Raw genomic sequence first — 26916 nt, 5'->3', positions numbered from 1 at the left:
GATAGATGCCATGACTGAAGAATATCAGTCCATTATGAAGAATGATGTTTGGGAGATCGTTCCTAGGCCAACCAAGAAGTCTATCGTGTCTTCTAAATGGTTGTTTAAAATCAAGCATGCTGCAGATGGCAGTATTGAAAAACACAAGGCCAGATTTGTAGCTAGAGGGTTCTCACAGAAGGAAGGAATAGATTACGAAGAAACTTTTGCACCTGTTGCCAGGTACACATCAGTAAGAGTTGTCCTAGCCATTGCAGCAGCAAAGGGGTGGAAGGTACATCAGATGGATGTTAAGACAGCATTCCTAAATGGCGAGATCATGGAAGAAGTCTACTTAGAGCAACCTGAAGGGTTTGAAATTCATGATGCAAAGTCTCATGTGTGTAGACTCAAGAAAGCTCTTTATGGGCTCAAACAGGCTCCCAGAGTTTGGTATGAAAGAATTGACACCTACCTCTCAAAGCTGGGTTTCTCTAAGAATGATGCAGATCCTAATCTCTACCTCAAAAGAAATAAAGGTGATATGTTAATATTAATTTTATATGTTGATGACTTATTAATTACAGGAGATAATCACCTAATAGATCAATGCAAGAAAGATCTACCCACAGAATTTGATATGAAAGACTTGGGGCTTCTTCATTACTTCCTAGGATTGGAAGTATGGCAGAATTCTGATAATATTGTACTGAACCAAGGGAAGTACACCTTGGACATATTGACAAGATTTAGAATGCTAAACTGCAGACCCATGACCTCTCCTATGGAAACCAACTTCCATAAACTTAAAGAAGCAGCAGCAGAATCAAGACCTACTGACCCCACTCAATACAGGCAGATGATTGGGTCCCTGATGTATCTAGTAAATACAAGGCCAGATATCTGCTATGCTGTTAATGCCTTAAGTCAGTTCATGTGTGAACCTAAGGAGATACACTTGGTTGCAGTAAAGCATATAATGAGATATCTACAAGGTACCCTAAAGCTTGGTCTTAAATATGAAAAGGTTGACATAGATCTACATGGATTTACAGATTCAGATTGGGCTGGCAGTGTGACTGACAGAAAGAGCACTTCAGGGTGTTGCTTCAGTTTAGGGTCAGCCATGATATCCTGGATCAGTAGAAAACAATCTTCAGTAGCTCAGAGTTCCACAGAGGCTGAATATATTGCAGCTTCAATGGCTGCTCGAGAAGCAGTATGGCTAAGGAAATTGCTCGTGGGATTATTTGGAGAACCTATGAAACCTACAGTTATTCAGTGTGATAATCAAAGTTGTATAAAACTTTCTGTAAATCCAGTATTTCATGACAGGTCCAAACATATTGAGATTCCATATCACTATGTATGAGATATGGTTGACAGGAATGTGATAAAGTTAGAATATGTGTGTACAGGAGATCAGACTGCAGATATTCTGACCAAACCATTTTCCAGAGTGAAGGTTGATCACTTCAGAAAGGGTTTAGGTATGATAGAAAGGTAATCTGCTTTGTAATCTATACTTACATATATTTAAGATGTTTAATGTGTAAACTTCTTTGTCATGTCTGGACTATCTCTTGGCTTCTTGCCACCTGTGTTCATATCTAAGAGGTGACGATCTCTCAGATACTGAACACTTGTATGTAGACATCATAAGGTGACGATCTTATGATAGTCAAACCAGTAATCATGTTGGATCACTGGTAAGTCATGGATGTGCCATGACCATGTTGTGATACAACATTTGCACAAATGTTATTGCATTATCACAATTTGGATGTAATGAGAAATTAAGCACTTCTCATATGGTTATCCTTGTATTGCGTGTTAGGCAATACTGATATCACGTGTAGGTGATATCTCAACCATTGATCATGATTGGATCTCTCGTAAGTCATGAATTTGCCATGACTATGTTGTGATAAACATTTACAAATGTTATTGCACTTATCACAACTTGGATATGATGAGAAACTAACCTTTCTCATAGACTTATCCTTAAGTATTGCGTGTTAGGCAATACTAATATCACGTGTTAGATGATATCTTGATGAATCTTACAAATCACATGTTTTGGTGATTTCTCACATGATCAGGTGATGATTCTCTTACTTTTATCACATGTTAAAATAATACTTTATGTCACATACTCAGGTGATGTTCTTCTATTTTGTATCATATGTCTTGATGGTACTTCTCATGTATAAATGATTTTTGTTGATTGACATTATCTTAGTTATGAAAAGGAAATGTGATGCAGGTTGCCTTATCTATCTTCCAAAGCTAAGAGGGAGTGTTAATGCATGGTAGCTTATGCAAGATAAGATATTTCTAACCTTCCTTGTTCTGTTATTTACATGCTTCATGTCTAAACTTATATTGCATATGATTATCGGATTTTACAAACATTGCTTAGCATATTAAATGCTAGAAGTTATCGGGTTATTAGCCAATACATACTTGCTATCGGGTGCATAACTATTGGCACCGATCCACATCTGTTATCGGGCTTAATCATCAGGCATATTTGTTATCGAGCTTAATACATACACCGCTTCATTTGGAATTAACAGTGGTTAACAACTGCACCGGTTGGATTACATACATCGTGCATTTTGAATCATCGGTGTTTACATGAACCGATTCATTATCTTGATCAATCATTATATTATATTACAATATGCTATCAAGGTTTTGAACCGATAAACAGCCTTGTGTTAATGGTATAATTACAAAGGCACCGATCAATGGGTGCATTGATCGGTCATGCCTAAAAGGCATGACCGGCCAATACACCAATTGACCGGTTGCCTAAATGATATATATACCAATTGGATTCATTTGGAGATGACATAGAAAACATAAAATGATCTCTCTCTTTTAGACCTGCAGATAAAATCAGAATTATTAGACATCAACATAATTCCTCATATGCATTTATAGCATACATAGTTCATAACTTGTTCTTTAATTGAAATTGAAATAACTTTACATATTTTATATTGCATACCCTCCAAGTGGCGATCTACTTGTTTTAACCCATCGTTCCAGTCGAACCGATGAGCCTCAAAACATAAAATGTTCGTATGCAATCCACTGGCAAACTCTAGGTCCTCCATAGAGTATGCAACCTTATCAATTCTCAATCTATCCTCCCAATCTGGTTGTACTCGATCATCGGACAAACTATTTTTCCAGCCCAAAACCATTGATCGGAGGATCTTTCCACCAAGATCCCTCATGTTTTTCAAAATTTCCTCGCATTCCTCCTACTCTTTATTAATGGTGTCTTTTGTTTCACTCTTCATGTTGGCAGTCCAGTACCATTCTTTAAAAACGCTGATGTCATAAGGATCCAGGATAGCGGACAATGTGGGAATCTGCGTGTGGGTCCAGAAGAGACCCCTCATGAGGGGAAGAATTGTACCAACCACCTCATGGACCTTGAGACATTCCCTCTTTACCTCGAACAATTTGACAAGAATGGTCTCTCGGTGGTCCTTTACATCTTCAATGATCCGTTCTCCCTTTTCCTTAATGTCTCGAATCCCTTCCTTGACAGCTTTGGCGATATCACGTACTCCTTCAAACTCTGTTGTAGTCCTTTGTGCCAATGCCAATGGGGGGACATGGGATTCAGGGGCATGTTGCAATGGTTTTAGCAAGTGATCAATATATCCCTCAGCCTGCTCAGCACGAACTCGGTACATGTTTCTCTCAGCAGTCATTTCGTCGAGTTGCCTGAGCATATTCTGCACGAAGTCCTTTAACTCTTCCCTTTCTTTCTCTTTGGTGGCTCGCCCTATCGGGATGGTTGCAATGCTACAATCGACCAATGCAATTTGATCTGCCGGCTTATCGACAGGTGGGGTAGCGATATGGATGGTGTGGTTCCTCTGCTCATCCTTGGTGATCCGGGAGTAGGTCTTGGGCTTTTTCTTTCCTTTGGACTTTGTTTCCCATATGCCATAGAAGATATCCTCCAAGTTGATAGGTGGCTTGACAGTTGCTTTCCGCTGTGCACGAGCAACTAGCCAATCTTGAGGGATGGTCTGCTCGGATGTTATGGCCAAATTCCCACTTTGCTCCTTAGAGGTTTCAGCTGGCTCACTGCCTATCTATAATTGATTTGTCACAGAAGGAACAGATGCAATATCCAGCCCTTTACTTATAGTTGAGTTCTCCCCTACCTCACTGAACAACTGTCGGGTATCCCCTTGTGATGGTTGCTCTTCAGTTTTGTCGGGCTCGTGGGTCTCATCCCCCTTTCGTTCTCCTTCGACGGTGGTGTCATCTTTGTTGGCACTATTTAGTTGTAATTCATGCCGACTCCCTTGTGTGAGTTCATGATTACCAACTTCTTGATTAGGTGGAATTTCTCCCTCCTCAACTTGATTTCCAGGCTCATTAGAACCAATGATCCTGACCTCTGCATCTGGCTCACCTTGTGCCAGAGGATTATTAGCCTCGAATGCATCAACATCGCTCTGGGAGGGCGAAGCAGGTATATAGTCAAGTTCAACAACGTCATCCTCAAAACTAGGGTCTTTGGATGACGAACTAACTTTCGGCCTTCTAATAGGGATCTTTTCCCTTCTAGTTCTTTTCGATGCCCGAGTCCCTCTATTAGTTCTGGCATTCTTCCTCTTCTTTATGGGTTTCTCAACCTCTTCTTTCAGTGCACTTGAGGTTCCCTCATCTTCCGAAGACTGGGAATCGAGACTGCCCATCATATGGTATGTAAATTGAATTCCTTCATGGGTTAGTCTCTCAATCTGCTAGGATAACCAGTGATCGGTATACCTTCCTGGAGCTGCCATAATTGCCTCAAAATCAGTAATCGGATCCTGAGACCAATCAATGCCCAACAAGAGGTATTTTACTGCTTCGAACTCTTGGACCTGTAAGCAATTGCCAAAATCTATCACCTAATCTGGGACCCAACGGTACTCATAAAGCCACATTTGCTGCACACTTAACCTCGAATACTCATGCTGTCAAACATCATAGTCATCGGAACAATTGCTCCAATAGTCCTCAATTGATGCCTTTGCTCTGTAGCACCTATCGTAGGCTCTTTTTGCCAAATTGTCATGATCGAAACATTTCTTTGGGAAATGTTCCTGTAGGCCATAAGATGCTAATTTAGCAAGTGACTCATCAGCTTGTACTGAATTCTTGAAATGCACATCGAGGGCACCCAAAATCATAGGGAAGGTGAATCCAGACTCTTTCTTATCTTTGAGTAAGCTGCCCGCTGGATGTGCCTGCCTTGCAACCTCCATAAGGACTATTTTGTCTGTGGGATAGCATGGAAGTCGGAACGGAGCTCCCTCAAAGTCGGCTATCCTGATATAGGTGAACCTAGGGAATTGAATAAACCAGGCATCGTACTTTTGTACCAAAATGGTAGCCTGCTCTGAGAGCCTTATGTGCAATCCCCCCTGCATCAACCTGACTAGGTGCATTGTAAAGGCGTCATTGACACGCTCATATTGACCAATTGCATGAGAAGCGTTGTTCTTTTCTCTTTGAGCAATGTCGTAGTAGTGCAGTTGAGGGTAACAGTCGTACACCTTTACCTGATTGGGGTTGTTCCCGATTTCACCCTTCTTGATTAATCCTGTCAGTGGCTGTTGTCGGGCAAACATGTAAATCAGGTAGGAGGTCATGGTGAAGTACTTATTTTCCTCAAGTTCGACCAGCTGTGTATGGATATTATCATTGATGATCTGAGCCCAGTTGAACTTGGATTTCCCGGCAAAGACCTGCTCTGTAAAGTAGAACATCCACTCTTCAAAAAAGTTAGACTAAGGGAGTCCCATAACCCGGCTGAGTAAGGTGACTATATCACCATGCTCATTATGAAAGTCACTTCTGGGGGTCTTTTTACTAATCCTAATACTCAGAGGCCTTCTCTCCTTATACCATTCTTCGTTTATCAATGTCCTGCATTTAGCAGGGTTCATGTCGTAAGCAACCTGTGCCTCATCTATAATTGTAGTAATGGGATTATCAGGAAATGGGATGTCAAATGCATCCCCAATGGCCTCAGGTGTGAAATCAGCTAGCACCGTATTTTCTAGAACCACTAATCTGGTCTCTGGCTGATAATGTCGGGCAGCCTCAACTACTTGCTCATAATTTTGCACGGATGGAGGGAAACCTGCTGCCTGAGTGATACCACTTTCCATCATCTGCCTAGGCTTGCCATAGGCATTAGGAGAATATGCCCGGTCTCTGAAGTCCTAAATGTCTATGTGGCCCAAATCAGTATCACCTATGTTCTCCCCCCATATGCTCTAGACTTTTGACTCTCTCACTCCTCCTCTTTGGTACTGGTACTTCATCTTCTTGCCTTTGCAGGGAATGTCAGATTTAGAGACCCGAGATGTTTCGGTTGCACCAGGCATCTTTGAGGATTCTACCGCCGATTTAGGCATTTATCCTGCACAACCAAATGCGGATTACGAGATGAGACGAAGGGAACAAACAGGGCAGTCAAAATAGAGGATGATGTTAGCACATAAGGATCAATGGGAAAACTGAAATCCGAAGAAAGTACGATGCTTCAGTAAAAGAGCCTGATTAATTTGGAAGTGAAATGCTATGGAATAGGGAATTAAGCTCTTTGTTTAAAATCTGCTACTTGGCTGCGGTTCAGGGCTCGGTTGTTTAATGATTGCCAATTTTTGTACTTGGAGAAAAGTTTTGCCTAAGTTCAGTTTTTTCAAAATGTTCAAAATTTCCCTAAGTCTGAATTTTCGCTTTGCCTTTACGCTATGTTTAACGCTTAGCTCGATACCTTTCAAAAGAAAATTGTAATCTACAAAATTTCACCGGATTAATTCTCCATTAACTGTTTAAGCATAGTGACTAGTCTTGCATAATTTGAATGACTTTAAAGGAGACAAAACGAGTCATACCTGGCGAATAAGGGGTTTATCCTGCAATCTCTCCAAACTTTGGGTTTAGAAAAGCTTTGTGCAAATTCGGCCTGCAAGGCCCTTTTGCAAACTTTGAAAACGCCTTTCCTTTCCATTCTTCTTAACTTATGCTTTCGCTCAAGAGGGCTTTTGAAAAAAAAAAGTATAATAGCTCCGCAATTTTGGATGCTGGGCGATTTTCGGGGCTGAAGAGACAAATACAAACCTAAAATGCCTCCCCCACAGCTCACGCGATTCTCTAATTGCCCAATTTCCGAGCTGGAGGGAATAAATGCAAACAAAAGACACCGCCTAGGCTTTTATTTCGCGACTTCCCCTCCCTTATCATTTTCGCCCTTTGATTTTCGGCCTTTCGGGATGAAATTCGGGTTTCCTGGTATTCACATGATTTTAGCTTATTGGGAATTCACGACCTCAGGAGGAAATGCACAAGTTTTCTGCGGATGGTTTCCAACACCCCTTTCTTCTCTAACGCATTCGGTATTTTCGATTTTCGGCCTTTAAGGCCATTTTCAAAGTTTAAAAAAAAAAGCCTTACCTATTTTTGGGCTAGAGAGGGGTTCTGAAAAGTTTGAAGTTTCGGCCTTTAACCTTATTTTGCGATTTGGACTTTCCTAATCTTTGGCATACATGACGATTTTGGCAATTTTGGTGGATTTCAGCTCACTTGGGCTTTATGTGCGATTTTACTTTTCACCTCTCCCCATTTTCGGCCCATTGAGCCTCTTTGCAATTTTGTGAAGTTTGTCATTTTCGGCCTCAATGACCATTTCGCGAAAATGTTCTTTTCTTCCAATTTCGGCCTGAGCGGCCATTTTGCAAACTTTAAAATAAGTTAAGCGTTTTCACACCATCTTTGCCTTTTTTGGCTACAAGGCGATTTTGAAATCTGATTTCTAACGTTTAAATGCCCTTTATGACCTTTTCGGGTTGGAAGGATCATTGAAAAAGTTTCTAATGTTGCGCGATTTTGCCCAATTTCGGGCTAAATGACCCTTTTGTAAAACTTAAAACTCAACACCTTTACTTGGTTGGTTGTCGCGATTTTCGGCCCACGAGGCCTCTTTGAAAAGTTTTAACATTTTTCATTTTACTTGCTTTTAGCGAAAATCGATCCAAAAGGCCATTTTGAAAAGTTTTAACATTTTTCATTTTACTTGCTTTTTGCGAAAATCGGCCCAAAAGGCCATTTTGAAAAGTTTTAACATTTTTCATTTTACTTGCTTGTTGCGAAAATCGGCCCAAAAGGCCATTTTGAAAAGTTATAACATTTTTCATTTTACTTGCTTTTTGCAAAAATCGGCCCAAAAGGCCATTTTGAAAAGTTTTAACATTTTAGACGTTTTTCACTATCCCTTCCATCTTCCGACCTAAAGGCGACTTTTGCAAGGTTATGGAATAGACATTCTTGCCCACTTAGCAGATTTTCAGGCTTATGTTAAAACTAGGTCTCCCTTGGATTGATTTTGGGGATTCAAAATGCGAGACTCTCCGCGTAGAACTCCCAAGCCATAAGACTTAAAATCCAAACACACCCTTTCACTTAATGGCTATAAAGCCCATTGCTTCACTGCCACTTGCTGGATCCCAACATGGCGAATAAACATTAAATTTGAAGCTTGGCAAGACACAGGCTGGAAAATTAAAAGAGGGGGACCCTGTCGGCGACAGGGAGTGTGTGCAACGCACAACAGGACCGTAACATGCCACTGAAAAACTCTATTGAGACGAAGATAGACTATCAAGAACGTAGAGAAGGTAGGATGGATAGTTGGTTAGATCTAGTATCGATCGTACATGGCCCATAGTTGGAGTTGGTGGCTCTCCTAGGGATCCTTCTTCTAGGATCCTCGGGGAAGAGGATCAAGTTGGCCCTTGCGAACAACTTGATGTACTATCTCCCTTCAACCCTTTTGAGCCCAAAAAATGGGGTAGAAGGAAAAGTCATGCCATGGACCAACCCCATCTTCTCCACCCTGTAGGAACTACGAGATCGCTCCAAGGATGCTTTCAGCATCCAGGGTCACAGACCGACCACATACCCTGATTTGAGAAGTGGAACGCATTAGCTGTCCCTTCCGATTGGGCAGGAAGGATCGGAGAAGGGAACTCTTTTTTAAGACCAAAGAGTTGGGTGGAAAAAAGAAGAGCTTTTTGTTCCTGGTTCTTCCAGAGTTTTAATTCTTCAGAACTTCAAGAATTCCTAAGGTCGACAACTTTTGCTTTTGGGAGGAGTTGCTCTTTGGAGAGCACAATCACACTTACTGATCAGATCCCTGAATATAACAATTAGCAAATATGGATACTGGTCGACCATTCTTTCCCTAGATACTAATCAGTTACACTTATACTAAACCCAAGCAACAAGCAAAAATGACATTAGAGCTGACCCAGGAAAATTTTCCCTAGAAGCCAACTCAGAAATCATTCCTCCTGAACATAGCATGATTAGTGTTAGATGGCCAATGGAGTATTCACCTAAGGGCCGACTAAGTTTGTGTATTTTGCTAGGGCCGACCTCCATTATGGAGTGCCCAGCTTTGGGCAAGGGTTTGGAAATAATAAATTGTATAATTAAACCTAATTGCTAGCCAACTTGTTTAGAAAGGTTGCAACCTTTGATGAAGAGGTGTTGGTTGAAATTTATTAATAGGAGGTGTTTGTGGATCATTCTGGGATTCATTCAAGGCATATTATTCTTATTCCAAGAGCAGATCTACATCAGAAAGAGAACCAGTAATCAGATTAATTAATCTGAAAAAGACAGAATAGATATTTAAATCATCCTATTAATTATTAGTTAGAAACAAAAGAAATTATAATCCTAAACAAATCATTAATTACCAGCCACATCTTGAAGGGACGGTGATCAGCAAGGAAGAGACACATCTTTGGGAAGCAAGGCATCTCTTGCAAAGGAGATGACTCTACGCCTCCTCTTAGAGGCTATATCAGATCAATCTGCAAAGGAGAAGGAAGGAACAGCAGACCAGAAAGGAAGTCAATCGATCTTAACTGACTATCTGATTTGAGTGTCTTAACTGACTATTTAATTTCAGAATGACTAGGGGGGAGTCAGCAAACTATGATCAGTGCTTAGTATGAGGCATAAAGCAAAGAATTCTGATCAGGCTGATCTGTTATCTTGTCTCCACTTGATAAGGGGTAAGAATGATAAGCAATTAACATATTGTGGTTAATATATATATTTATATGTTGCTAGTATTGCCACCATGATATTTAGGCATGATAGGTCATGTATATAAGACTCTTCAATACTTTAACCAATGAACCGTCCCATTATGGAGGGGAGAAGTGACATATGAGGGATGCAAGTAGCTAGGGATCCATTTAGGTAGAAACACCCCAAGTGGGGCTGGGAAGCTGAACTGCAAGTATCATTCCATGCTCCTGGCCCTGATGTAATGGCTCAAGGCACCTTGAATGATCTCCCAAGGGGCTCCATAATGAGGATAGGTTGTTAGGAAAAGTATTATTTGAATACATAATAAGGGGTGAAAGTAGCACCTAAGTTCCATTCAAGTAGAGCCACCCCGAGTGGGGCCAGGAGGCTGAATGGCGGGTGTCATTCCATGCTCTTGGGCTTGATGGAAAGGAATAAGCTCCTAACCCTAGTAGGAAAGATTTGTGCTTTTGATTAAGATAATGTTTCTAGTAATCAATGATTACCTAACATAATTGCAAGGTCTCAACCAAGATCTATCTTGTTCCACAATTGGTAAATGATATCGCTAACTCTATTTCTTGTAATTTTATGGCAAAAACTAGGGCATTGGAAACGGGGACATTACATTATTATTTACATAACAAATTAAATTTCTGTAATTTAGTGTGTTGTCCACCAGATTGCAACCAAATCTGGATCAAAACTCCCAACTTGAGAAGTTAGAAATAGCAAGAATGTTGAATATGTGTTGTACACTTGCATGTTTTAAACACTTTATGTAGACCTTGGCATACCTGGTGGGCTTTGGGGCTGCACACCAACTAATGTACGGGGGGTCATGCAAGAATCTTTTTGGCCACTAAAGGTTTTTTTTTTGGTCCATGGTTTTATATCCATTGTATCGTAATACCACCTAGCAGTTTCCTAAGTGACATGTCCACAAATGTTAGCAAACTAATTAGGGTTAAGCACAAGTAAGAAATATATGATTGTATTGCAAATGGTTGAGCTATGTTAACATCTTAATTTTTCTTTTGCAGGATACCACAAAACCTAAACCTAAGCTAAACTAACCCTACACCAAAACTATAGACAAAACATACAAATATCCACACTATACAATATTCATTCTGGGGGGGGCAAGGGGGTGTTGCATAAATAAAAATGATCACATGACTATATTTTGCCTCAAATGCATACACTTAACTGTTATAAGTCATGTCTTGCAACAAGATATTTATTTATTATGGATTCTAGGAGGATATTGGCAATGAAATTCTGGGTTCGTTTGCTATGTCTTTCCTTCAATTTCGGGTTTTAAAATCCCAACTGCAGGTGGAGAATTTTCTTCAAACTGCAAGTTTTAATGATATTCATTGTTTTGGTTGTTGTAGGGGAATTTTTAGCTTATTACATGTGCACTTTTATTAAAAGATGTTACTTGCAATTTCTTTTAAATTTCCCTTTCTTGATTTTGTTTTTTTAATTGTTTTTAGGTCTTGTTTAGTTAAAATCGGGATTTTTTGGCTCGATTACAAGTAAACTTGCAGTTTGGTCTAAAAACCCCTACTTTAATGGTTTTTACATGTAATAGGGATTTTAAATCCCCATTACATATGTGCAAGCATTTCTAACTTGTTGTAGGGATTTTATTTCCCTTTTACAAGTAATTAAAACTTGCATTTCTCTCCAAAAAAACCCGATTTTATGCATAAAGTGCATTTTTGACATTTTTAAAACTTGCTATTTGGTTCAAAAAACCCGAATTTGCTTTGTAAGTGAAAAAGTCAAAAATAAAATTTGCTATTAGGCTCAAAAAACCCGATTTTGGCTTAGTAAGTGAAAAAGTGAAATTGAAACTTGTATTTCTTTCCCAAAAACCCGATTTTCACATGCAAGTGTAAATTCGAACTTGCACTTGTCTTCCAAAAACCCGAATTGCAAGAAAAAACAATTTTTGAAGAATTCAAAGCAAATTTTTGTGGAGGACTTCTAGGAAGGAGAGGCATTTTGGTTTCTTCCCTATTTTCATGCATTCTTGGACACCTTTCACGCCATTTGGATGTTACATTTACTGGTTTTCGCTTCAAATCAGCAACCACGTTTTTCATTAATGCCACTTTTTGATGGACCAAATCTCCACGAAAATGCAATCTCCTAGTTCGTTTTTGCCTTTCATGCCAAGGCGATGAGGGTTAAGGAGGATTCAACCTTTTTCCATGCCATATAACACTCATTTGCTGCCACGTTTTTTCATATAAGACGTTTTTTCTAAAAACGTGGCAAGGGTTTGGCAGGGTTTGGCAAGGGTTTGGCATCTCGGTTTGTTTCTATTTATTGGTGTGTCTTCTCCATTCCAAAGATTGTTGCATTTTTGGAGAAGCGTTTTCAGTTTGAAGAAAGCTATGTTCTCTTTTCTTTCTTTCCTTCTTTTTGTTATTTTCTTGTTTTCTTAGTTGCATTTTTGGAAATATGTTGTTCTTCCCCCCAAAAATCGGTTTTTGTGAGATAAATCTTCCCTTTGGTATGCAATTTTCGAATTGCGTTGTTCTTCCCAAAATTCCCTCTTTACGCTGGAAATTCTTGTTCTTCCCCTACGGTTAAGGATTTTGGTTAAAATCCCAAGTTGAAAAGTGTGAAATACCCCTCCCTTTCAATTTCGGGTTTTAAAAACCGGATTACATGTTGAAGAGTTCTTCCCATTTTCATGAAAATGACATTCCCAGATTTTCCCATTTCTATCCATTCATGTTCCCCATATCCGTACTTTCCATCTCTGTCATTTTCCGCAAGTCAAAATCTCATTTTCCATCTATTTCTCTATTTGCAATTTTACAAGTGTACTTGTATTCGGGTTTTAAAACCTCGATTGCATGTATGTTCTTTCCAACTTGTATACTTGCGAAAATTTCCCCAAGATCCGAAATTGGTCAAAGTCAAGATTTTCCCATTGCCATATATTTCCCCTCTTCCTCTCACAACATCATGCAGTTCTAAAATCGAAGTTTTACCCATTTGGAGAAGGAAGAATGATATTTGCGACTGACTATGATGTTGCCTTAACTCTTTTAAGTCTTCATCACAGCATTCCAGGTTCACAATCAATGTCAGATTTGCCGTCATCTCCAACTCCAAAGAAGATGAAATATAAATATGACAAATATCAGAATGAGGTAGCACCTTCCCAGGTTTCTTCTCCTTTGGATCGCATCAGAGACACGGAAATAAGGCACATTGATATGTCGAAATTCATCAAAAGGGTAGAAGATCCACAGGATAATAACTTGCAACGGCTGTTAGACAGCCATATTCACCATGCATCTTCTTTCCCGGTGGCTGCCCTAGAACCTGAGTTCATTCTTGCCTGCGCCCATCATTTTGACAAAGAGTCAAGTCATCAAAAATGATGATGGCGAAGCTATAATTCGTCTCGATGCAGATACAATCGAGAAGGTCTTCAGAATACCTCCTGCACTTGTTTATATGGAAATCTCCAAAGAAAGTGCAGCGGAGTATTATGTGAAGAGGGAAAAAGATTGCAAGCGACGCATCAATAGGTGGATCCAAGAGCCACGAGCCTCCTTCTCAAGGTGGGCGAAGTTGTACCGCTACAATTTCAAATGGGAGATTGGAGAGACCATAACCCTCCTCAGCAGGATGATGGGCCTTGAGCATTCCAATGTCTTTGAGCCATGGATGTACCAGTTTATCATGTTCATACGGCAGTCTCATCACATTTCATGGGGAGAAGTCATCAGCGATGCCTTGTGCGAGCAACTTGCAGCAGTTCCTACCACCATGACCTTCTTCATGAATTCATATTTGGAATACTTAGTAGCATCACTTAGACACTTTCCAGGTCTTTCTACCAAGGGTGATCGCTCACTTATACTAGTTTGGGAATATTATGACTAGTTGCCATTGAGACCCAGCAGACTGCATTTCAGAAGAGTCCAAGATGCATTCTTCGGATATTTCATGTGTCAGTTTGACATAAATCTTAGGAACAAGAGAGTATCAGATGAGGCATGGGACAAGGTGTGTGAGTATGGATGTTTGTTTCTGCAGTTTCCCACCTTCACCTATATGAGGATCGGATGCTATGATGGTCAGCCATACATGCTTCCCAGATACCCAACTGATAAGATCATTCTTATGGAGTTGGGAAGACAGATCATGGCTGTCCACACTTTTCAGTCTGCTAAGCACAAGGTTGGAATGGGGATCTCTACCACAAACCCATTGAAAATTGGCCGGTATTCCCTTGTCACATCTGTGAAGGCTAAGGCCATGGAGACTGAATTGCAAGGAATCAAGCTCAAAAGGTTTAAACCTAGAGCCGATTTTGATTATAGGGGTATGAAGGAGAAGATCAAGAAATCTTTTGTGCATGTACATCGCATTGAAGACATCTAGGTAGATCTTCGCACGGAAGCCGAAGTTCTGAAGATGGATTACTGCAGGCTCACTGTTGAGCAAATTGTTGATTTGAACTTGGTGGATATCCCACAAGGGATGATTGATGATGGGCACATACTTGATCCTGAATACATTTCACGGAGGGTTGAGGAAGCTCCACTTCCTTTGATCCAATGGTCGCACAAAGAGTGCATATCCATCCTTGACAGATTTCAGCCTATCTTGGCCAACACCAACGCATGGCTGAAAAGTAATGTTGTTAGACTTATAAAAATCAAGGTTGGTAAAGAAGATGATTCTACGGGGCCTCTTGGACGTAAGTCTGAGATTCAAGTTGACAACAAGGAGGGTGCATCATCTTCAGGCACAAGGATCAAGTTGCGAGTTAGTCGTGCAGTAGTGCTTCCTCCTGAGGAGACAACAGTTCGTGGGAAGGAAAAATCACGATTCCATGTTCAGATAATTGATCTGGATAATCCAGAAGAGGGGCAACAATCTGATGATGCTCCTAAGTCTCCAGTTTCAGACTCGCCTCATGAGATCATTCCACCAGTTTCCATTGAGACGCCTCTTTCTCCTCCTGATTTGATTGTGGATGAGTCTCCTCAGAAGGCAATTCCCATTTCAGCATACGAGCCATCTCCTGATCATCAACAAGAGAGTGTGTTGAAAGTTCCTGAGGATATTCCTACTTGCATCCAGTTATCAGAAATTGATACTTCCACTTCTGCTTTTGAAGAATTCATGAGGCAATCTTCATGCCCATTGGTAACTGAGCAAACCGTGGTCACTGTCCAAACAAATATTCCTCCCAGGATGACCACAGTGATTCAAACAGAAACTGCTTCTCCTTTGCCTACAGCTGCTACTGGAGGGGAATTGATGACTTTGCCTCCATGGCTTAGTTCCTTTACCCCAAAAAGGAAGAAGCAAGAAATCTCAACTGATGCCTTTGATTACCAGCAACTCAAATAGTCCAGATCCAAAGTTGCTAAGAAGGCCAAGACTATCTCCAGAGTAACTGTTGACAGTAACAAGATGAAGGTAGCCGAAATTGTGGAACCTATTGCAGATAAGCCACTTGAAGAAATGTCAATTGCCGATTATAAGGTTACAAGGATAGAGTTGGGAAAACAGACGCATGAGGTCATTAAACATGATGCTCGGTTTTCTGTTGCTTCATTGGTGCAAAGGTGTGATGATCTTCTAGCAAAAAAAGACAAGCTAGAAGAGGAAAACCAACAGCTTATGGCAGCCATTCATAAAATTACAAAACCTGCTGCTGAAGGGAGTAACTCCATAGGTTCTTCTGGTTCCCAAGAATCAATTCGTGGAGTGGAAAGGGTTGCTCAAAAGGTACAAGCACTGGATTCCTGGATTGATCAGCTTCATGATCTATGTGCACAGGTAATGAAAGACATTTTTCAAATAATGTCTAAGTTGGAGACCATTGAGGAGAAATTGGATCAGACTTCTAATACTTTCAAAAAGAATTTGGAAAGTGTTGAAGTAAATTTGACAATCTGGCATACCATGCCCCAACAACAGCTGAGTGTTCTACAGGAGCATGTCATCATCTCTTCCAGGGTCATGTACTTGGAATTTGAAGAACTCCTGGAAAACAAGACCCTTGTTCTTAAATCCCTCATTGAGGAGATCGGTGATGTAAAAAAATTTTGGGGCAAAGTTTACCGAGATATTGTCTCACATTGTGAAAAGGCCTCTTGTAACATAGTAAGTCAGGATGGAGAGCTGATTCCAGAAGACGAAGTTCTTGCTGATTTACAAACGAGGATTCATAATGAATGGAGGAGCGAACAATTCACGGCTGCTTCAATTCAAACATTGATGAAACACCAAACCTTTCTGCATGAAATCCAGTCTATCCTAGATAAAAACAATTCTGCACTCCTTCTCTGTCATGACACTATTGTGAAGACCATGGTTGTTGCCAAGAACACCCATGAACCAAATCCCGAGGAACTACAAGCAAGCATCTGAAAATTTCAAGGATTTGTGTCTTCATGTGCTTCAACTTAAGTGTTTTTCAACACTTAGTTGAATTTTCCCCCCTTTTGTATGCATTTGTAATTTTGTTTTGACAAGTTACATGTAAAAGTATTTTTTGTAAAAAGCAAGTTACACATTACTTGCACTTTTGTAATTACATGTAAGGCAACTACAAGTTGTGTCCGATTAGGACTGTAGTTCGAATAAGTCTTAGTTAATTGGAATAACTCTTAGTTAGTTAATGAAGTCTCAGTTACTTATTGAATGAGTCTTGGTGGTTGAGAGAATCTCTCAAGTTAGTTAGGATCCTCCCACCTTTTTCTCAAGGCTCCTCTTCTATAAATACTTGAGGGGTCTATTGAAATTATCATCTTTTGGGAAAGCAAGCAAAAACTCTGCCAAATTTACAGCAAGAAGTCTTTGAGCTTATGTATGTGAATTGAAGGTTTTGACGAATAATAAAGAAGGATCACTCAAGTTTTGAGCCTTTGAGCTACATGTTTGAGTTTGAATCTTTTCATTTCTTCTATGCAAAGTGTTTCTAAAGGAGCTTAGTCCAATCTGATTTGAAGTCTTTGAGCTGCAAGTAGAGAAGAATAATTAAAATAGGAAAATCTCTAGAAGGAGCAGCAAGTCTTTGAGCTTGCATCTATTCTTGAGGAAAAATTATTTTTTGATAAGAAATAGCAGCAAGTCTTTGAGTTTGCATTAGTTCTTGTCTTTGTGTTGAAAGTGTAGACACATAAAAGTTGCACAATTAATTAAGTGAATTTTATTCATTTAATTATTCTTAATTCGTCCAATTAATTAAATTAAGATTTAATTAATATACCCTTCTTCTATCTAAGCCATTCAATTAAATTTACATTTAATTAAAATCCCCCTTCTAACCCATTTAATTAAATTTACATTTACCCCCACTTGCAAAATCCTACAAATACAAGTTGCAACCACAATTGAAATAAATTAATTTTATTTTAATTAAATTACCTTCAACCCACTTGCAAAATCCTACATCTCCCACTTGCCTCTCTAAACCCCCTTCTAGATTCTTCTAATCACTTCTAAATTAGCCTAACCCATCTCCTAAATATTGTCACATCCCTAAGCAAGGGGAAGTCACTTCTCAAACCCTCAAAGTCTTTGAAAACCATTAAAGGCTTCAACAACTTAACTTTGAAAGTCTTCCAAACCATTAATGGTTAACTCAACCCTCCAACATGATTGAAGACTTTCTCTAAACTCAACCTCCATGTAACCCAAGGGTCTCATCAAGCATTTATTGCTTTGACCATGGTTATTCCTAAATCCTTTGCACAAGAGTTTATCCTTTGGGTAAAAGTTTTATCCAATGGGTAATCCTAACCTAACCTTAACCCTTACCCCCTAAGGTAACCATTAGGTCTTCTCAAGCATTTAATGCTTCTTACATCTCCTCTCAACCAACCCTATGTTGCCAATTGTCACCATTTCATTGGTGAAAATTGTGAACATGGATTGAGCAACTTTCAAATTCAACCCTTGATTAACTCTTTCAATCCTGGCCATCCATTGCCCTAATTTTGCTATAAATAGAGCTCTCATTCCTCCATTTTCATATGCAAGCTCTTAGTATCATACTTATGCTCAATTTTATCACATTTAGTCTCTCTCTTTGCAAATAAGAATTAATCTAATAATCATTTTAGATTGCTTCTTTTATCAATAGCTTAACTATATAACTAGTATATCATGTTAGGATAGTATCACTACTAATCTTGTCATCTTATAATCTAGTTCATTTCATTTGTAGGATCATGCATAGATAGGTTGCATTCTCATGTTAAAATCAACCAAAACATCCCTCGTTCTTGCATTTGTCATCCCTAAACCACTTTGCTCAGTGATCTGAGAGCAAAGACATCGGTTTGAGGGACCTTGTGAGATAGAGAACCATGAAACCAACCTTGGGAAGCCGAGTCATCCTTCATGTCTCCATAGCTTGCACCAAGAAGTCCTGTGGGTGTGTGGACAAGGCTCCTTAGGCTTCATTTTTCACATTTTAAGTTCTATTGACCCGCTTTCCCCGCATACAGAAAGAATAGATTATTCCAGTCTTTGAGTTGTTATCTTTTATTCGTTCTAAAATTTAGTATAGCAAAGGGTAGATAGGATTTCACATATTCAAGTCTTTGAGCTTGATATTGTTGTCCCGTCCCGAAGGAAGTGACGGAAGTCTTTGCGCTTTCAGGAAACTTCATTTCCTTTCTCTCATTTCACTTGAAAGTGGTTACTGTTGTTCATATTCAATCGCTATTCTTTTCTGTGAAGAGAAAAGGATATTGTCTTTCTTGAAAAAAGAAGAAAGATTGTTGTCCCATCCTATTTTATTTCCAAAGTTGTAGTTAGATAGGGGGAGTCTTCCCTTAATTGGGAGAGTTTTTACTCGTGTGCTATGGTTGAAACCACAATTTTGTATATTTCCCCAAGTGTACAAAATTTTCAACCAACAGTTGAACTGTCCCATTATGGAGGGGAGAAGCGACATATGAGGGATGCAAGTAGCTAGGGATCCATTTAGGTAGAAACACCCCAAGTGGGGCTGGGAAGCTAAATGGCAAGTATCATTCCATGCACTTGGGCCTAATGTAATGGCTCAAGGCACCTTGAATGATCTCCCAAGGGGCTCCATAATGAGGATAGGTTGTTAGGAAAAGTATTATTTGAATACATAATAAGGGGTGAAAGTAGCACCTAAGTTCCATTCAAGTAGAGCCACCCCAAGTGGGGCCAGGAGGCTGAATGGCGGGTGTCATTCCATGCTCTTGGGCTTGATGGAAAGGAATGAGCTCCTAACCCTAGTAGGAAAGATTTGTGCTTTTGATTAAGATAATGTTTCTAGTAATCAATGATTACCTAACATAATTGCAAGGTCTCAACCAGGATCTATCTTGTTCCACAATTGGTAAATGATATCTCTAACTCTATTTCTTGTAATTTTATGGCAAAAACTAGGGCATTGGAAACGGGGACATTACATTATTATTTACATAACAAATTAAATTTCTATAATTTAGTGCGTTGTCCACCAGATTGCAACCAAATCTGGATCAAAACTCCCAACTTGAGGAGTTAGAAATAGCAAGAATGTTGAATATGTGTTGTACACTTTGCATGTTTTAAACACTTTATGTAGACCTTGGCATACCTAGTGGGTTTTGGGGCTGCACACCAACTAGGGTATGGGGGGTCATGCAAGAATCCTTTTGGCCACTAAAGGTTTTTTTTTTGGTCCATGGTTTTATATCCATTGTATCGTAATACCACCTAGCAGTTTCCTAAGTGACGTGTCCACAAATGTTAGCAAACTAATTAGGGTTGAGCACAAGTAAGAAATATATGATTGTATTGCAAATGGTTGAGCTATGTTAACATCTTAATTTTTCTTTTGCAGGATACCACAAAACCTAAACCTAAGCTAAACTAACCCTACACCAAAACTATAGGCAAAACATACAAATATCCACACTATACAATATTCATTGTGGGGGGGGCAAGGGGGTGTTGCATAAATAAAAATGATCACATGACTATATTTTGCCTCAAATGCATACACTTAACTGTTATAAGTCATGTCTTGCAACAAGATATTTATTTATTATGGATTCTAGGAGGATATTGGCAATGAAACTTGCATCTTTTACTTGCCCCTCACAATCCACTACCTTAGAAAACATCACCCCTTTAAGGACAATCCTATAGTACTAATCCATGGTCTATTTTTGCAATCTTTCCATCCATCAAAAATGATGGAAACACCTATTTTGAGCCATGTATCCTTGACTACTCTCAATCATGTCTCTACTAAAAGTTTCTCCTTCAACAATAAGGTGGTTTTGCGCATTTTCATAACCAAGACTAACATAATCAGGGGGTGTATTGCAAAGGGTCATCACCATATCCCACCAATAAGGTGATCTAACAATGTTGAAAGGAAGCCCATTGCCATAAATGCAACGAGCAATGCTCTATTCTGCAGCTTCCCTCTCTTCATTTTTTAAGGCCTTCTCTAATGAGCCTCTTTTTTGCAAAACCAAAACATTCTCTTCTTCAAACAATGGTGCCATTGGCAGGAAAGGATGTGGGCCAGCCAGTTGTGAGAAGCCACTAAGAGTTTTCTGCAAGCTTCTCTTGGCAGGAGGATTTTGCAAGAGCCTTTGTAATATTACTTTTCATGTTGGCATCCTCTTGTTCTTTAATATAAGCCAAAATTTGTTCCTTTGGCAACTCTTCTTTATTTAACCCAAGACAAACTTTTATTCCTTGTAAACAAATGGTGCAAAAGTGAGCTTCCACTTGAAAATATGAGCTCTTATTCTGTATTCCACATTGGCTACAATGTGAAAGATAACCCACACCACCAGGAAGTTGTTGAATCACGTTATTTGTCGTCAAAGAGGTGATAATGCGTCAAATTTAAAAGTACTTTCTACATTTCGGGCAACCAAGCTAGAACTACCAACCATTCTATATGAACCTAAAACAAAAAACATTGCAAATTAACAACACTACAATTGAAAAAAATAAAAATAAAATCATCATTATAACTGCTTATTATGCATAAAAAGTTCAAAAAAAAATTCAAAACTCACTAAAACCAAATTTAAAAAAGAGCTTGAATTTTTTTTTTAGAACTTGAAAAAAATTATTGAAAACTTGAAAAAAATGAAAGATTTACTCATCTCTAGTGCCTAAATCTGTCATGCTTCTGCCTTGACAATAAATACCCTAATAAAAGAAAATTGTCTTTTCAAAGATTTCACAATTTTCTAACACCTAAAGCGCTGGCCATAAGGAATCCGTTCCCTTGATCAGCAATCTGTGGTGTTAGCAAACCTTTAAACAAGATGTCTCTAACCCAGCATTGATGCATAAATATATATCAGCAAGCTGTTTGAATCTATAACATTCCCAACCCAATAAGTAAGACATGTATATGGTGCAATTTCATTAAGATTAACAAACCCTGTTACAGAGTAAATAAATCGCAGCCATATTAAATATAATCATACCTTTTCTTGACATGGGAGAGGCAAAGGAAGGCGATTCTCCAAGGGATCACTAGGAATCAATTAAGGGATGCAATTAATAAAATCAGGATCAATCTCAAAGAGCCATGAGTTGAGGAAGAGGCAGAAATCAGATTGGAAGAGACACATCACTTGAGAAGGTGGTGGTCTTGGTAGGAGGTGTGATCCTTCGTCCCTCAAGAGATATTTAAGGCAGAAATATGATAAGATGGGTCAAGGCTGACTTGGATAGGGCCTCTCTAAAACATGTGAAAACACTCAAACGTATGAAACAATTAGAGGCCAACTTGGTGTAAAAACCCTCAAACGTATGAAACAATTAGAGGACAACTTGGTGTGAAAACCCTCAACATGTGGAAATAATGAAAAATGCTATATGAACAAGAGGCTGACTTGGGAGTAAAATGTAATCCAAAATGGTGACTTGCAACGTGAAAAATCAAAATCAAGATTCACACTTAAAAAGGACAAGCTCAAGAAACGTCAAGATGAATTATTATGAAGATTGAGAATGAAATGCGCAAGTAAAGGCAAGATGAAATCAATTACAACATAAAAAGGACTTCACAACGTGAGAGAGATCAACATGTTCAAGAAAGAAGAAGGAAGCGGATTGCTTTATGATAAAGGATTCTACAACAATCTTGGATTCCCCTTGGAAATCCAAGATCGGGGTGAAGGATTGTACAAGAAGATCAATGCAAGACAACATCAAGATGCACAAGCACAAAACATTACAACATGGAGGACTCAAGAACTACAAAGGAGATCAAGGTCCAAGGTATTGAAGAACAATTACTATGAAGATGAAAAAGAACATTCAACGAGATGGTGCAATTTGGGAATATGAACCATCACAATCAGTCAAGGGGGCTTGATGATGTTGAGTATCAAGAGATAGTGTTGAAAGTACAAGGACTTTGTGATGAAGGATGAAAAGACTACAAAACAAATGCAAGTTGAGGTGGCATCCACTCATCATCAACCAGTCAAATTATTCAAGGTCAAATTTCTAAGTTCATTGAACCTGACTCATCTTACGAAGAAGAACAAGTGGACATGTGGGTGCCTTGAATGAAGTGTCATCATCTACTCATTGTCAATTGTGCCATTGGGCCTGTGTTAATATTCTCATTGTTCCTCCCCTTAGAAGGACGTGTATTCAAAGCAATGTAATCTTCTCATTGGAAGGTATTAAATGTATATAAGTGGTAGTCGTAACTACCTCACATTAGGGTTTTGATAAATTATCTTGGCTGTTGATTTAGAATCAATCTGGGCCCATCATTTGTAATCAAGAACTCTATATAAGGCTTTTCTTTCTCATTTGTAATGGTTATTATTAGAAGTTAATAATAGGAGAATAGAATAGAAGTAGTAGTAGGAGGAGATCAGAAATTGTTGAAAAGACTATGATGGAATAAATACATAATTTTCATTGAAGATGTGGTGGATCTTTGTGTGTTGTTTCAACATTTTGCATGGTTTCTACTTCTCAAATTTTAATTGAAGTTCATTGTTTGTAATGGAGAAATGCGATGACATGTGATGAATTCATTGGTTCATACCATTTAAAGTTTGTCGATTGCAAATTGCAGTGTATGGTTAGTCTGAACCTAATTTAGCACTAGTTTGATTGTGGATGTTCATTTCAATTGCACGAGTATAGGGTATTTGGGATGAATGTTTACAACATGAAAATCATTTGTTACCTTTGGAGATTGCATCAGTTTTGTGTAGTTTCCTCATGGCGAAGCAAGACTTGATTTATGGAATCCATCTATCCAAGCACCATCCATTATCATCATTGTCTTTAGGTTTAGCTTAGATTTCTCTAACCTTACTCTTTGTGTCTTTTATTTCAAGTCAATTTAGTATTCAAGTTCTAATTCCAGCAAAGCGTAAGTGCCTTTGTATTAACAGCAAATCACATCATTCACTGAGTCTATCCAACGTAAAGTCGCATTGTTCACATTGTAAACCAAGGGGTTGCCTTATTTGATCACATAGTTTAGCATTTGAAGTTTCCTTGTTCAAGAGAGGATAGAATACTTGGTAGTTTATTTTGTGTCCACGAGTGTCACAAAACACGCATCAACATGTTGGAGTTTAGTGGACTCAATAATGAAAAATGCGTAACATTTTAATTCTTGACCACTAAAAGGGAACTTTTGTCGAGATTCTGCACAATGATCTCAGTTGCACAATCAAATTTAAAAGTCACAACAACTAACATTTTTTTTTAAAAATGTCTAACGTATGATAATATCAAGCACAACTAAACAGAATCAAATTTTAAATAAAAAGATAACTAAATTTTCAGTCAAAACATAGAAGTGTGTTGGATTTGTCTGTGTCCTAATTTAATGCCTACCAGAATTTAAAAATTCTCAAAACTACTCTACTTAAAAGATACATAAAGTTTTCGTATCCCATAAAATTAAAGGCGAGATCATGTATCTTCTACGCGGTTATTTTTACAAGTTTGTGTTTTCTGAAAATAGTAGATTCCAAATATCAAAGATAAAACATGTACGTTTAATTGATTTCGGGTAGGCATTTCTAAATATGGAAACATCTCCAATTTGTTGATTTTCAATGTACGTTTTCAAATTTCGAAGTTCAATGATCTGCTAAACTAATGTTTTGCTTATGAAACGCTCTTATAAAACACTCAACGCTCTCAGGCTCCAAAATTTTGCTTTAAAATTAGACAATCCGAACAAAATTATAAAGCAATTTTACCTAAAATGCGTTAAACATCATATAATTTCATTCAGCGTTAAGGGATTTAAAAAAGGTTAAGCTAACCTTTTTCTGTGTTGATGCCATTCCAGAGGCCGAGGGTTTAGCTTGTGCCAACGAAGCGCAAATTTTCCTTGTAAATTTAACCCTGCTAGATAGTGATGTATAAAATCCTCTTCCAATTTTATCAGCTCCTAAAGGCAAAGCGATAGATGAAGTTAGCCGCGCAGTTCGACAGACCCCAAGCATATGCATCATATTCGCATTGCAAGCCATTTACAAATAAACTCCGCATAACACGTACGCTTGCCTAACCTCAGCAGTTTATTTGTTGTCCTATGTAGCATAAAAATTATCTTGTTCCGGTGACGTGGCGTATTATTTGTCGGCCACCTATTAATTTCGGCTCTTTTTTAAAGTGAAAAATAGAATGGCTTCTATGACTTCAAATTTATGTTAATTATTGTCACTATAAAATTATCATACTCGACATTTACTCTGTACTTTGGTAGTGGAATGTTATAATGTAATAATTAGCCATTGCATTTTGGTGTGCAATGGGCTTGCTTAAAAAGGGGTGGAAGGTCAACTACAAAAAATTTTGGTCTAGTTTTTGCACAAATTTGTGTACTACATGAGGTCAATTAGTAGACGATTTAGAAAATATGTTTTTGCATCAAAGATCTTAATGGAGAAATGGTAGCTTCAAATCAACTATGCATCCACTTACAATGATCTAATCATAACTAAAATAAAACTTTTGAATCAAGAAGATAATCAAGTTTCATTACCAATAGGCTCGTGTTATGTTTGCAATTGGGTGAGAGGGAGAGAGACGGATATAACAAGGGAGAGATAGAGGGGGGAATAGAAAGAGAGAGAAGGGTAAAAAGATAGAGATGAAGATGGAGATGGAGATGGAGATGGAGATGAAGATGGAGAGAGGGAGAGAGATATGGGGCAAGATGTGTATGCGGGAAAATGTGATGACCAAAATGAATAAATCGAGATCAAAAGACCCACATAGATGGAGATGGAGATGGAGAGGGAGAGGGAGAGAGGGAGAGAGATATGGGGCAAGATGTGTATGCGGGAAAATGTGATGACCAAAATGAATAAATCGAGATCAAAAGACCCACATACCAATGAGACTTTTGGTGCAAGTATATAAACTAATTGAATTAGTTTAACTTCCCAAGGGGTGTCTCATTGTTCTCTATCTTACAGGATCCCTAAAGCCAACGCTTTGCTTTCAGATCATTGAGAAAATGACTTAAGAATGACAACTCCAAGAATGAGTGATATTTGATCTACATGCATGAATGCATTCTAAGTTCTATATGATGTGTTAAAACTATGATGATTAAGTTTAAGATGAAGATAATGATATAATAAAGATTAACAAATTATCCTAACATGATATACTAGCCTAGCATGAATATTCTATGATATGAAAAATGTTTTTAAATGTTATGATGATGTTTTAACAAAGAGAGATTTAAATGCTTAGTAATTTAGGCTATAATGTAGATGCATAAAAACTTGGAGATATGGAAAATGAAGAATGAGAGCTCTATTTATAGGAAAAATAGGGCAATGGATGGTTAAGATTGAATAATTTTAACAAAGACCAGAATTGAAAGTTAATCAATCCATATTTACAATTTTCACCAATGAAATGGTGACAATTGTCAACAAGAGGTTGTTTGAGAGGAGATGCAAGAAGCATTGAATGTCTAAGAAGACATGAGGGTTACCTTAGGAGGTAAGGGTTAAGGTTAGATTAGGGTTATCCATTGGATAAAGCTTTTACCCAAGGGGTAAACTCTTGTGCAAGGGTTAATAGGATAACTATGGTCAAAGTCATGAGTGTTTGATGAGACCCTTGAGTCAAAAGGATAGTTAAGTTAGAGGAAAGTCTCTAGCCAAAGGTCAAAGGTGAGTTAACCATAAATGGTTATGTAAGAGCCTTTAATGGTTTGGAAGACTTTAGAGGTTAACCATTTGAAGACACAAAGCCTTTAATGGTTATTGAAGATTTTGGAGGCTTTGAGAAGTGGCTTTCTTTTACTTAAGAATGTGACAATAACTAGGAGATGAATTAGGCTAAATTGGAAGTGATTAGAAGAACCTATAAGGGGTTTAGGAGGCAAGTGGGAGATGTAGGAAAATGCAAGTGGATGAGGGAAAATAATTTTAATTAAAATAAAATTACTTTATTTCAACTAAAATAGATGCAACTTGCATAAATACAAGTGGGGGATTTAATAAATAAATTAGATTTATTTGTTTGCAAGGCTCAATTTAATTAAAAAGGGAGAAAGAGAATTTAATTAAATAAAGTGATTTATTTCATTAAAGGTTAGAAAAGGTTTGTGTGAATTTAATTAAATAAATTGAGTAATTTATTTAATCAAATAGATGAAAATGAAGAAATTAATTAAATAGAATTTAATTCATAAGAGGAATGGGGTTAAAATAAATATTAAATATTTTATTTAGAAAAGTGGTCAAATTTATGCATCTACAAGATGAATAGACAGAGATGGGAGAG

The 26916-nt window shown here is 38.3% G+C and overlaps 1 protein-coding gene across 5 annotated transcripts in view; it reads right to left on the bottom strand.

Moving 5' to 3' along the window:
* The window catches only part of LOC131028943 (protein DJ-1 homolog A), an 81386-nt gene extending 56622 nt beyond the window's left edge, over positions 1–24764 (bottom strand). For 3 of the 5 annotated variants that reach the window (XM_057959324.2, XM_057959322.2, XM_057959325.2), the window contains exon 1: positions 24429–24678. In XM_057959324.2, coding sequence (XP_057815307.1) covers positions 24429–24638 — 210 coding nt within the window. In that variant the 5' untranslated portion in view covers positions 24639–24678. Of the gene's footprint in view, positions 1–24428 lie in introns of all 5 variants that reach the window. The other 2 variants (XM_057959321.1, XM_057959323.2) reach the window with 2 other exon arrangements.
* Positions 24765–26916: the final 2152 nt, after the last annotated feature.

This window comes from Cryptomeria japonica, chromosome 7 (genome assembly GCF_030272615.1).
Source record: "Cryptomeria japonica chromosome 7, Sugi_1.0, whole genome shotgun sequence".
Lineage (NCBI taxonomy): Eukaryota > Viridiplantae > Streptophyta > Pinopsida > Cupressales > Cupressaceae > Cryptomeria > Cryptomeria japonica.
Note: the sequence above shows the minus strand (reverse complement) of the source record. Positions and strands in the feature narration are given on the sequence as shown.